The sequence below is a fragment of the Clytia hemisphaerica genome, unplaced genomic scaffold (assembly GCF_902728285.1).
Source record: "Clytia hemisphaerica strain Z4C2 unplaced genomic scaffold, Clytia hemisphaerica genome assembly, whole genome shotgun sequence".
Taxonomy (NCBI): domain Eukaryota; kingdom Metazoa; phylum Cnidaria; class Hydrozoa; order Leptothecata; family Clytiidae; genus Clytia; species Clytia hemisphaerica.
Window position 1 is genome coordinate 78,705 of NW_027104146.1, and position 12,790 is coordinate 91,494.

At 32.3% G+C, this 12,790-nt stretch overlaps 5 protein-coding genes across 6 annotated transcripts; all 5 read left to right on the forward strand.

Annotated features, from left to right (window-relative positions):
* Window positions 1-805: 805 nt before the first annotated feature.
* LOC136813815 (zinc finger protein 22-like) lies at window positions 806-8,109 on the forward strand. 2 transcript variants are annotated; one of them, XM_067070300.1, is made up of 2 exons: window positions 806-1,754; window positions 7,226-8,109. In XM_067070300.1, the coding sequence occupies exons 1-2, from the start codon at window positions 866-868 to the stop codon at window positions 7,243-7,245; spliced, it is 909 nt and encodes a 302-aa protein (XP_066926401.1). In that variant the 5' UTR covers window positions 806-865; the 3' UTR covers window positions 7,246-8,109. The 2 variants fall into 2 exon arrangements, with proteins under 2 accessions (XP_066926401.1, XP_066926400.1); XM_067070299.1 differs by lacking the exon at window positions 7,226-8,109 and adding an exon at window positions 2,246-2,562.
* LOC136813812 (zinc finger protein ZFP2-like) lies at window positions 2,588-4,713 on the forward strand. The gene is made up of 2 exons (XM_067070295.1): window positions 2,588-4,225; window positions 4,507-4,713. The coding sequence occupies exon 1, from the start codon at window positions 2,621-2,623 to the stop codon at window positions 4,148-4,150; it is 1,530 nt and encodes a 509-aa protein (XP_066926396.1). The 5' UTR covers window positions 2,588-2,620; the 3' UTR covers window positions 4,151-4,225; window positions 4,507-4,713.
* LOC136813814 (zinc finger protein 567-like) lies at window positions 5,727-7,184 on the forward strand. The gene has a single exon (XM_067070298.1). The coding sequence runs from the start codon at window positions 5,747-5,749 to the stop codon at window positions 7,007-7,009; it is 1,263 nt and encodes a 420-aa protein (XP_066926399.1). The 5' UTR covers window positions 5,727-5,746; the 3' UTR covers window positions 7,010-7,184.
* A 169-nt stretch (window positions 8,110-8,278) lies between the features above and the next one.
* On the forward strand, window positions 8,279-9,672 carry LOC136813818 (zinc finger protein OZF-like). The gene has a single exon (XM_067070303.1). It carries the CDS (start codon window positions 8,331-8,333, stop codon window positions 9,384-9,386), a length of 1,056 nt encoding a protein of 351 aa, XP_066926404.1. The 5' UTR covers window positions 8,279-8,330; the 3' UTR covers window positions 9,387-9,672.
* A 747-nt stretch (window positions 9,673-10,419) lies between these two features.
* On the forward strand, window positions 10,420-12,382 carry LOC136813819 (zinc finger protein 160-like). The gene has a single exon (XM_067070304.1). The coding sequence runs from the start codon at window positions 10,549-10,551 to the stop codon at window positions 12,067-12,069; it is 1,521 nt and encodes a 506-aa protein (XP_066926405.1). The 5' UTR covers window positions 10,420-10,548; the 3' UTR covers window positions 12,070-12,382.
* Window positions 12,383-12,790: the final 408 nt, after the last annotated feature.

The following is a 12,790-nucleotide window of genomic DNA, read 5'->3' on the forward strand; positions in this document are numbered from 1 at the left end:
GAAATATAAGGACAAAATCAAAATAATCACAAAATCAAAATAATCAAACCATCAAATTAACTTTTCAACGTTTTCTGGATATTTAAGACACCTCTTAAACGTTCATTCCATAAGTACTCCCTTTCAGACAAAGAGTACTTTCCTCTAGAGTACATGTTTTCAAGGTACTGAACTGAGAAATCAGTTTTCTCTTTACCAACACTACAAGTTTTCAAGTGTTCCAAAACTGCCGAGGTTCATGATTTTTGGAAATGTTCCTTAAACCTATGATCAAATTTTGTGGTATTTTTACCAACCATTTTTTTTCAAAAAAAGTTGATGAATGAAGATGATGAATTAAGAAGAAGAAATTTAAGTTCTTGTAGAAAAGTGCTATGATCTTCATTTTTGTAATGGAGATGCTTCAGTATTACAACGTCATAAATGCTAAAATAAATTGAAAAAATAGTCGTTCAGTAAAAAGTACAGTTTAAAACTTTTTTATTTCCAAACTTTTTTATATTTTTGATTTTATTTTTATCATCATTTTTATTTGTATTCCACCCATATTTATCTTTTCAACAAGCATTGAACCGAAATCAATTCAAACAGCCTCTTTTGTCTCGGCTGCAGATTATATTTAGACAGACTTTAGTTTTGGCGAGGGTGTCACTTTATGTGCTTACTTCGTTTCACCTTTTTGCTTTTTTCTTGTACATCACAAGATAAAATAAAGTATTCCGAAGTAAACAATTTAGGGCCGTTGTTTTTTAAATTTCATCTACTTAAACATTTAACTTAAGGACTGCTTTAAGTCTTTTCAAGCATAATGATTTCAATTCTGTTACTGTATCTTTCTTTTAGCTTAGAGTATTTTGCTTAAAAAATGAACGAGTTTGAAGAAATAAAAATAAAAGTTGAACAAGAAGAAGATCATGGTTGTAATGAAACGAATCATGAACATTTGGAAATTTTAATCAAACTGGAAGATGAATCAGTTGGATATTCAGATGACGAAAATATGGAACCAATTAAAAACCATGAAAATGAACTATCTAAAAATTCTTGTAGAAATGTAAAGGGGAACGATGTTACATCATCCGAAGAAACAAACCCACAAAATTATGAAATTAGCATTAAACTTGAAGATGAGTCAAAACCTCAAGATAATCAAAGTGCTAAATCAATGCAATTTTTGGAAAATCGAAATTCAGTAAATATTAACGATGGAACAAATTGTTTTGATCAGCTTTCACCGAATGCAGGAATGAGTTCACAGATCGGGGAGGAAATCACTATTAAGTTTGAAGATGAATTAGAAAGGTTTCAAAACCATGAAAATGAAAATATACAGGAATGTTTTGAGGCTAACAAGACTGAAAATTCTAATAATGACCACTTGACAGGTGCAGATGGTTTTGATTACGATCAAAGTATTAAACCTTTCAAGTGTAATGAATGTGGTGAACGATTTTACCAAGAAAGCACTCTAACTCGACACAAAGGGATCCATAAAGGATATAAGTATAGATGTAAACAATGTGATAAAGGTTATAATGCTAAAAATGCTCTTATTCAACATCACAAAGATCTTCACAAAGATTTGAAATCCTTCAAATGTGACAAATGCCATAAAGCCTTTAGCAGCGAAACTTACTTGACAATCCATCAAAGATCAGTTCATGAGGGAGTTAAACCATTTGAATGTCAAGTATGTGGTAAATGTTTTGCACTAAAAAGACAATTAACTTCTCATCACAGATTTGTCCATGAAGGTATAAAGCCTTATAAATGTCAAGAATGTGGTAAATGTTTTGCTAGAAAGAGTTATTTGAAGCGGCATAAATTACTAGTTCATGATGAGATAAAGGATTTTGAGTGTCAGGAATGTGGTAAATGTTTTGCTACAAAAGGTAATCTGAAGCGGCATAAATTAACAGTTCATGACGGGATATAGGCTTTTGTGTGTCAGGAATATGGTAAATCTTTTGCAGAGAAAAGAAACTTAACTTTGCATCAAAGAACTATCCATCAAGGTTAAAAAACTGTTAATGTCAAGAATGTGGTAAATCTCTTGCTACAAAGATTTATTTTTAAAAACCTCAAAGAACTGTCCATGATAAAGCCTTTTGAGTGTCAAAACTATGGAAATACTTTTGCTGAAAAAGGTTCGTTATAGGAACATCAAAGAAAAGCACATGATAAAATCTACACTTTTCAATGTCATGAATGTGGTCAATCTTTTGCATTTAGGTTTTTTTTACAGAGGCGTCAAAAGGATGTTAATGAGAGAATGAAAGCTTTATGTGTGAAAGTGTTGCAAACCTTTTGCAGGGAAAACTAATTTGAAGATGCACCAAAGAACAAGCGAATAGGCGATAAGAACATTTTTAGATCCTAAAAACGAAAGTCTCATCGGATTTTGTCATCGATCTATAGAGCTCCCTATAGTGCCTTCAACAGAGCTTTCTTCTTCCAAGCTGGAACAGATGATAATGCGCTGCAAACCTTTCTTAAAAATGTTCAAATTTGTAATAGATTTTACCAAATTATATTTAACACTTCTTTTGACATTTTCAAACATAATAATTTCAATTCTGGTACTGTATCTTTCTTTCGTTTAGAGTATTTTGTTTAAAAAATGAATGAGATTGAAGGAATCAAAATAAAAATTGAAGAAGAAGAAATTCATGGTGGTGACGAAACGAATCATGAACATTTGGAAATTGTTATCAAACTGGAAAATGAATCAATTGGATATCCAGACAACGAAATTTTGGAACCATTCAAAAACCGTGAAAATGAACTATTTAAAAATTATTGTAGAAATGTAAAGGGGAACGATGTTACATCACCCGAAAAAACTGACCTCAAAAATTATGAAATTAGCATTAAACTTGAAGATGAGTCAAAACTTCAAGATGATAAGAATGAAAGTCTAAAATTAATTGATATTTCGGAAAATAAAAATTCAGAATATATTAACGATGGAATGAATTGTTTTAATCAGTTTTCACCGATTGAAGAAATTAATTCACAGATTGGGGAGGAAATCACTATCAAATTTGAAGATGAATTGGAAAGCTTTCACAACCATGAAAATAAAATTTCGCAGGAATGTTTTGAGGTTTATAAGATTGAAAATCCAACCGTTGACAAAATAATGAAAGGTTCGGTTAAGGAACACCAAACAACAGTTCACGATAAACCTTTTACATGTCTTGTATGTGGTAAGTCTTTTACATTGAAAAGTAATTTGAAGGTGCATCAAAGAACAGTCCATCAAGGTATAAAACCATTTTTGTGTCAAGAATGTGATAAATCTTTTGGAAATAAAACGAAATTAACTTCCCATCAAAGAACTGTTCATCAAGGCATAAAGGCCTTTAAATGTCAAGATTGTGGTAAATGTTTTGCTACAAAGAGAAATTTGGTGAGGCACCAAAGAACAGTCCATCAAGGTATAAAGCCTTTTAAATGTCAAGAATGTGGTCTGCTTTTTGGGCGGAAATATGATTTAGAGAGCCATCATAGAATTGTCCATGAAGGGATAAAGGCATTTGAGTGTCAGGAATGTGGTGAATCTTTTGCTACAAACAGAAATTTGGTGATGCATCAAGTAACTGTTCATGAGGGGATAAATCCTTTTGAGTGTCAAGAATGTGGTAAGTCTTTAGGAAGCAAATCAAACTTAACTTCGCACCAAAGAACTGTCCATCAAGGTATAAAGGCCTTTAAATGTCAAGAATGTGGTGAATCTTTAGCTACTAAGAGAAATTTGGAGAGGCATAAAGTAACAGTCCATCAAGGTCTAAAGGCTTTTGAATGTCAAGAATGTGGTCTGCTTTTTGGGCGGAAATATGATTTGGTGAGGCATCATAGAATTGTCCATGAAGGTATAAAGGCATTTGAGTGTCAGGAATGTGGTAAATCTTTTGGACAGCAAAAGAACTTAACTTCTCATCAAAGAACTGTTCATCAAGGTATAAAGCCATTTAAATGTCAAGAATGTGGTAAAAGTTTTGGGCAGAAAACGAACTTAACTTCCCATCAAAGAACAGTTCATCAAGGTGTAAAGCCCTTTAAATGTCAAGAATGTGGTAAATCTTTTGGACAGAAAACGAACTTAACTTCCCATCAAAGAACTGTCCATCAAGGTATAAAGGTGTAAATTGTCGAAAGTGTGGTAAATCTTTTAGACAGAAAACGACCATAACCTCGCATAAGAACTTAACTTCGCATTAGAGTACCTTAAAGGAAGAAATTATGGCAGAAAGAAAATTTGATGGATTTGGCGGATTTGACTGAAATCCGCCAAATTAAGTTCCCGCCAAAATTTCAACTGAATTCCCGCCAAATTAAACATTTTGAAAATATGATCTCTTTTAAGGTGTTTTTGCTATTTTTTTCGCTGTTTTGACGCCATCTTAAGGTTAAATATTTAAGCTATCAAATTAAATTCCCGCCAAATTTAGTTTTTTCTTCCATCTGCCAAATTAAATTCCCGCCAAAATTTCTTCCCTAAAGGTACTGTCCATCGAGGTATAAAGTCTTTAAAATGTCACGAATGTGGTAAATATTTTTTAGAAAAAGAAATTGAACTTCTCATCAACGATTTGCCCATAGGTATACCAAATTTAAATGTTCTTAATATTGTAAATTTTTGTAGAGAAAAGAAACTTAGTTTTTCACCAAATAATTGTTCATGAAGTTGTAAAGACTTCTAAATGTCAAGATTTTGGTAAATATTTTGAATGGAATATAAACTTCTCATCAAAGGATTGTCCATCAAGGGATAAAGGCATATGATTCTCATTAATGTGGTAAATCTTTTGGGGATAAAAGTAACTTTTTAAGGCTCATCAAGAAAATTTCACGATAGAATAAAACTTTTTTAAAAAATGTTAAGAATGTGGTAAATCTTTTGCACAGAAAAGTCATTTGAAAGCACATCAAAGAACAGTGTATAAGATATAAAATCGTTTGAGTGTCAATAATATGGTAATTGTTTTTGAGACAAAGGTTTGATAAAGAAACATCAAAAACAGTCCATGATATAAATTTGCAATTTTTTTTTGGTCGTACAAATCGGATTTTCTTATTTTGGGGAAATTCCCTCATGTCATATTTAGGGAAAAAGAGCATTACTCGGGATTGGATTGATACTTTTTTATAATTTTTTGCACTTTGATGTAAAATGGTAATATTTATAATGTGATGAAGCCCGATTTTCAAATAATACTTTTTTTGGGCAAATATGGGCCAAAATAATATGCCTAAAAATGGGGTTTTCTGGACTTTATGTGAAATTGCTTCATTTAGTTTGTTCCAAATTTTCGAACTGATCGCTACACTTTCCTACTCTCTTGCTATTTATCTCTTCATCTTTATCTGATTCCGACCACACACGTGACAAAACTGAAAATTGTTCACTGTTTTAAATGGTAAATATCTCCCACAGATGAAAGGATACTAGGGAAATCCTGATAGAAGTTCACTCTAACCCCTTCCTCCCATTGGGGTTATCCATATAGTACGTACGCAAAATGTTTTTAAATATTGGATACCCCATTCCCCCTTAAATGACGTCATTTAAGCAATAATTTTGCTAATTCCCCCTCTCCCCCCTTCACTGCGTACGTACTATGTGGATGGCCCCTTTGAACTTCAAGCTTCAAATAATTTTACGTCTACTTTATTTGTCTGTATCAGATTCATATTTTTCTTTTGTTTACTTTATTTTCAGAGATAACACAACTAAATAATAATGAGTGATATAATTGAAATAAAAATAGAAGAAGATGTAATCGAAACCGAAGAAAATGAGTTTCCACAAACATTATCATTGATTGTGAAGAAGGAAATTGTTGTTTGTGATAGAGTATCAAGTATTCCAATGGTTAAAATCGAATGCAATGATGGAACAGAATCAAACGAAAAAGCACCAGGGTTGAAGTATGGAGAACAGTCTAAAACTGACGCGTTCAAGAAGTTTAAGTGTTCCAAATGTTTTATAAGTCTTAAACGTAAAAGAGATTTAATAAAACATCGTCAAATGGTCCACGGTAGAATTAAGCTTTTCAAATGTAAAGAATGTGGTAAATGTTTTACATTGAGAGTTAAACTTAATGTACATCGAAATCGTGTCCACAATCAAAAGAAATCATTTAGGTGTCAGGAATGTGGTGAAACTTTTACACACAAAACTTACCTTGAGGAACACAAACGATCCTTACATGGAGCTGCAAACCATATAACTACCAAGAAAACTGCATTGTCCATTGAAAAGAAGATTAAACATAAACATTTTGAATGTCAAAAGTGTGGTAAATCTTTTGCTTGTAAGAGATCATTAATGAAACATCAATTAATTCACACTGGCAGTGACTCGCCATGTATGGACAATCTTCCTGATCATACTCACGAGAACTTAAAAGCTTTCATATGTAAGACATTTAAATCAAAGAAGAAGCTGAAAAAACACGTTGACAGAGTGCATAAGAAGATAAGACCACACGTGTGCGATGAATGTGGTAAAGGTTTTACCATGCAATATGAAGTTAAAAAACACCAGGATGCTGTTCATAAAGGTATAAAGCCGTTTGAATGTCAAGAATGTGGTAAATTCTTTGCTACAAAGGGAAATTTGGCGAGGCACCAAAGAACAGTCCATGAAGGTATTAAGGCATTTGAATGTCAAGAATGTGCTCAAAGTTTTGGGCAGAAAACGACCTTAACTTTTCATCAAAGAACAGTTCATGAAGGTATAAAGCCTTATAAATGTCAAGAATGTGGTAAGTGTTTTGCTAGAATGAGTTGTTTGAACCAGCATCAATTAACAGTTCATGACGGGATAAAGGATTTTGAGTGTCAGGAATGTGGTAAATGTTTTGCTACAAAGAGTTATTTGAAGCAGCATAAATTAACAGTTCATGACGGGATAAAGGCTTTTGAGTGTCAGGAATGTGGTAAATCTTTTGGACATAAATCGAACTTAACTATGCATCAAAGAACTGTTCATCTAGATTAAAAGACCTTAAATATCAATAATCCACATTAAATATCTTGCTACAAAGAGAAATTTAGAGAGTCATCAATTTAACAGTTCATGGTAAAACCTTTTCAGTGTCAAAACTATGGAAATTTTTTTTAATGAGAAAGGTTCGTTATAAAAACATCAAAGAAAAGCACATGATAAAATCTAACCTTTTCAATGTCATAGATGTGGTCAGTCTTTTGCATTTAGATGCGTCAAAAGGATGTTAACGAGAGAATGAAAGCTTTTACGTGTGAAAGTGTTGCAAACCTTTTGCAGGGAAAACTAATTTGAAGACGCACCAAACAACAGCCGGCAAGGCGATTAGAACATTTTTGGATCTTAAAAACGAAAATCTCATTGAATCTCAATGCCATTGACAAAGAGCTACCTATGCTGCCTTCAACAGAGCTTTCTCCTTACAAGCTGGAACAGATGATAATGCGCTGCAAATCTTTCTCAAAAACATTCAAAAATTTGATAAGTTACCAAGTTAACAAACAAAGCTATATTTTCTCTTAAATTGTGCTTTTTTGGTCAACTTTTCAAAATCATAGGTGTATTTTAATCATGAAGACAGTCATAGTTATGTCAACAATGTTATAAGCAAATTACAATTTTTGCTCTGAAATACTTGTAACATCTGAGGTTAAAAGTTTTTGGATCGAAAAGTTTTTCAAAATTTTATATTGTTAAATACCGTCAATCCTCAAATAAGTGCTCTGACGCTTATTTAATTTTTCAGGCTCTAAGGGGGGCGGCGCTTATTCAAGCGGGGCGCTAAAATTTTTCATTTCAGAAATTCGTATATCAACAAATTCGGAATCTGCTTAAACTTAACTTTTTCAAAAAAGGTTGGTTTTTCAAAAAAGGATGAATAAAAGAATAATTGGAAAAATCCAATTGACAATGTCTATCATTTTATTCTTAATCGCTTTCTTTCTTTTAAAGACACAAGTATCTACTCAATATCTTATTCAATCAATAACAATATTCAATCAATAACAATATTCGAATAAGCGCACTTCATTTTTGTATCGGAGATGCTTCAATATTACAAAGTCATTAATGCGAAAAAAAAGAAAAATTAAATAAAGTTTATTCAATCAAAAACTACACTTTAAAACTTCTTCATTTCGGAACTTTATTTACATTTTTATTTTCATCAATACTCCAAAGTAAACAATTTGGGCCGTCGTTTTTTAAATTTCATCTACAATTTAACTTGAGGACTGCTTTAAATCTTTTCAAACATAATAATTTCAATTCTGTTACTGTATTTTTCTTTTATCTTAGAGCATTTTGTTTAAATGAAATGAATGAGATTGAAGAAATAGAAATAAAAATTGAAGAAGAAGAAGATCATGGTTGTGATGAAACAATTCATAATAATTTGGAAATTATTATCAAACTGGAAAATGAATCAATTGGATTTCCAGACGACGCAATTTTGGAACCATTAAAAAACCATGAAAGTGAACTTTTTAATAATTCTTGTAGAAATGTAAAGGGGAACGATGTTACTTCAACCGAAGAAACTGACCCCAAAAATTATAAAATCGCCATTAAACTTGAAGATGAGTTAAAATCTCTAGATGATAAGAATCAAAGTGTAGTAAATATTAACGATGGAACGAATTGTTTTGATCAATTTTCACTGATTAAGGAAATGAATTCACAGATCGGTGAGGAAATCACTATTAAATTTGAAGATAAATTGTTTCAAAACCATGAAAATGAAAATAAGCAGGAATGTTTTGAGGCTGACAAGATCGAAAATCCAAACATTGACGAAATAACGAAAAGTTCGGTTAAAGAACATCAAAGAACGATATATCATAAACCTTTTAAATGTCAAGAATGTGGTAAATCTTTTGCTACAAAGAGAAATTTGTTGAGGCACCAAAGAACAGTCCATCAAGGTATAAAAGCCTTTAAATGTCAAGAATGTGGTAAATGTTTCGCAGAGAAAAGGAAATTAACTTCTCATCAAAGAACTGTTCATCAAGGTATAAGGCTTTTTAAATGTCGAGAATGTAGTAAATCTTTTGCTACAAAGAGTTGTTTGGTGAGACACCAAAGAACAGTCCATCAAGGTATAAAGGCATTTGAATGTCAAGAATGTGGTAAAACTTTTGGACAGAAAACGAACTTAACTTCCCATCAAAGAAATGTCCATCAAGGTATAACGGCCTTTAAATGTCAGGAATGTGGTAAATCTTTTGGACAGAAAACGAACTTAACTTCCCATCAAAGAACTGTCCATCAAGGTATTAAGGCATTTGAATGTCAAGAATGTGCTAAATGTTTTGGGCAGAAAACGAACTTGTCTTCCCATCAAAGAACTGTCCATCAAGGTATAAAGGTGTAAATTGTCGAAAATGTGGTAAATCTTTTAGACAGAAAACGACTATAACCTCGCATAAGAACTTAACTTCGCATTAGAGTACTGTCCATCGAGGTATAAAGTCTTTTAAATGTCAAGAATGTGGTAAATATTTTTTAGAAAAAGAAATTGAACTTCTCATCAACGATTTGCCCATCAAGGTATAAGAGCCTTTAAATGTCCTGAATTTTTTAAATGTTTTGTAGAGAAAAGAAACTTAATTTTTCACCAAAGAATTGTTCATGAAGTTGTAAAGGCTTCTAAATGTCAAGATTGTGGTAAATATTTTGAATGGAATATAAACTTCTCATCAAAGGATTGTCCATCAAGGCATAAAGGCATTTGATTCTCATTAATGTGGTAAATCTTTCGGGGATAAAAGTAACTTTTTAAGGCTCATCAAGAAAATGTTCACGATAGAATAAAACTTTTTAAATGTTAAGAATGTGGTAAATCTTTTGCACGGAAAAGTCATTTGAAAGCACATCAAAGAACAGTGTATATGATATGAAATCACTTGAGTGTCATTAATGTGGTAATTGTTTTTGAGACAAAAGTTTGATAAAGAAACATCAAAAACAGTCCATGATAAAACTTTGCAGTTTTTTTTGGAATTTTTTTTTTGGTTGTAAAAATCGGATTTTCTTATTTTGGGGAAATTCCCTCATGTCATATTTAGGGCAAAAGAGGATTACTCGCGATTGGATTGATTCTCTTTTATCATTTTTTGCACTTTGATGTAAAATGGTAATATTTAAAATTTGATGAAGCCTAATTTTCAAATAATAATTTTTTTGGGCAAATATGGGCCAAAATGTGCCTAAAATTGGGCTTTCTGGACTATGTGAAATTGCTTCATTTAGTTTGTTCATTTAGTTCTCCCTTGTGGTTATCCATATAGTACGTACTCAAAATGTTTTTAAATATTCGATACCCCCTTCCCCCTTGTACATAGTGAACAATAGAAATGACGTCATTAAAGCAATAGACATACGCCCCCTCTCCCCCTTCACTGCGTACGTACTATGTGGATGGCCCCTTTGAACTTCCAGCTTCAAATAATTTTACGTCTACTGTATTTGTCTGTATCAGATTCATATTTTTCTTTTACTTACTTTATTTTCAGAGATAACGCAACTAAATAATAATGAGTGATATAATTGAAATAAAAATAGAAGAAGATGTAATCGAAACTGAAGGAAATGAGTTTCCACAAACATTATCATTGACTTTGAAGGAAGGAATTGTTGTTTGTGATAGAGTACCAAGTATTCCAATGGTTAAAATCGAATGCAATGATGGAGCAGAATCAAACGAAAAAACACCAGGGTTGAAGTATGGAGAACAGTCTAAAACTGACGCGTTCAAGAAGTTTAAGTGTTCCAAATGTTTTATAAGTCTTAAACGTAAAAGAGATTTAATAAAACATCGTCAAATGGTCCACAGTAGAATTAAGCTTTTTAAATGTAAAGAATGTGGTAAATGTTTTACATTGAGAGTTAAACTTAATGTACATCGAAATCGTATCCACAATCGAAAGAAATCATTCAGGTGTCAGGAATGTGGTGAAACTTTTACACACAAAACTTACCTTGAGGAACACAAACGATCCTTACATGGAGCTGCAAACCATATAACTACCAAGAAAACTGCATTGTCCATTGAAAAGAAGATTAAACATAAACATTTCGAATGTCAAAAGTGTGGTAAATCTTTTGATTGTAAGAGATCATTAATGAAACATCAATTAATTCACACTGAAAGTGACTCGCCATGTATGGACGATCTTCCTGATCAAACTCACGAGAACTTAAAAGCTTTTATATGTAAGGAATGTGGTAAGACATTGTCATCAAAGAAGGAGCTGGAAAAACACGTTGACAGAGTGCATAGGAAGATAAGACCACACATGTGCGATGAATGTGGTAAAAGTTTTACGATGCAATATGAAGTTAAAAAACACCAGGATGTTGTTTATAAAGGTATAAAGCCGTTTGAATGTCAAGAATGTGGTGAACGTTTTACATATAACAAATATCTTCAAAGGCACTCGTTGAAACATAAAGGAATTAAACCCTTTAAATGCGACCAGTGTTCTGCGAAATTCATAACAAAGTATTCCCTTACCTCTCATGTCAATATCGTTCACAAAAAACTGAAACCTTTCCATTGTACTCAGTGTAGTATGAAGTTTTCTATGAGTGCAGGATTGAAACGTCACATCAACGCAATACACAAGAACCTTAAACCATTCAAATGTAATACTTGTGATACAGATTTTTCACGCAAAGACCATCTTCAATTACACCAAGACACTGTTCATAAAGGACTTAAAAAATATTCCTGCGATCAGTGTGGTGTTAGTTATGGATGCAAATCTTATCTTAAACAACATATAGACTTTGTCCATAAAAAATTAAAGCCACTTAAATGCCATGAATGCGACTCTAAATATAGTAGAAAGAGAGATCTCGATGCTCATATCAATACAGTACACAAGAAGATCAAATCTTTTAAGTGTGAAATTTGTGGAGACCGTTTCAGCCAAAGTAGTTGTCTCTACAGACACCAACAAATTCATAAAGGGACAAAATTCTCATGCAATGTTTGTGGTAATTCCTTTTCAAGGAAAGATAGTCTGAAGAAACACATGGAAACTTGCGAGTAGCCATCAGCCATCAGCCATTAAAACGTGAGGAAACTGGGTTCGAGTTTGTCAGGGAAGAATGACGTCAAAAAGTTGTTGCATTGACATCCTTATAGACAAAGAACGTGACGTCATATCCTTGTAAATTCATTACCAAACCCCTTTAAAGTCGACGATGTCGCTTAAGGGCTAATTAATAGGTGTGTTCAAGGTTACAATTTTCATTTTTTTTATTCACTTGTCTATTCTGTTTTCTTAGGATTTTCAAAAAATTTCATTTCTATTTCATTCCTTTTTAAATAAGAAAACAAATGTCGGTACAGTGCTCCATACGGAAGTATTTTTAAAATACAAGAAATTCAATTCAATTCACATAATGTTTTTTTGTCTCATATTGCTGTTCTTATTTCTTCAATATCCAATTGGCTTTGAGATCTGACGATTTTAGAATTTAGATATGCTCTTAACAGCATTGATAAAATCCCAAATAATACTTATCTCTTTTTTAGATAATCAGGGTTATCTAAAGTCCACCTGCCTTAAGTGTGCAGTGATATTTGTTTTACCTGTCATTTTTCGACCGAAATTCAAACATATGATTTACACACCCCTGTCTCGCAGCCCCGCGGTGGAACTTTTTTCTCAATGGGGATTAAAATTCATATTGAAATCTCAATGGGGATAGGATAATTATTTTTCACTTAAACGAATTGTGAAGCTTTTTTCGGTCTTTCTGTTCCGA

Coding starts and splice junctions, on each gene's coding strand:
- LOC136813815 (XM_067070300.1), top strand. CDS start 866: ATGAACGAGTTTGAAGAAATAAAAATAAAAGTTGAACAAGAAGAAGAT. Junction 1,755..7,225: donor TCACAGATTTGTCCATGAAG/GTATAAAGCCTT, acceptor TTTTGCATTTAG/ATGCGTCAAAAGGATGTTAA.
- LOC136813812 (XM_067070295.1), top strand. CDS start 2,621: ATGAATGAGATTGAAGGAATCAAAATAAAAATTGAAGAAGAAGAAATT.
- LOC136813814 (XM_067070298.1), top strand. CDS start 5,747: ATGAGTGATATAATTGAAATAAAAATAGAAGAAGATGTAATCGAAACC.
- LOC136813818 (XM_067070303.1), top strand. CDS start 8,331: ATGAATGAGATTGAAGAAATAGAAATAAAAATTGAAGAAGAAGAAGAT.
- LOC136813819 (XM_067070304.1), top strand. CDS start 10,549: ATGAGTGATATAATTGAAATAAAAATAGAAGAAGATGTAATCGAAACT.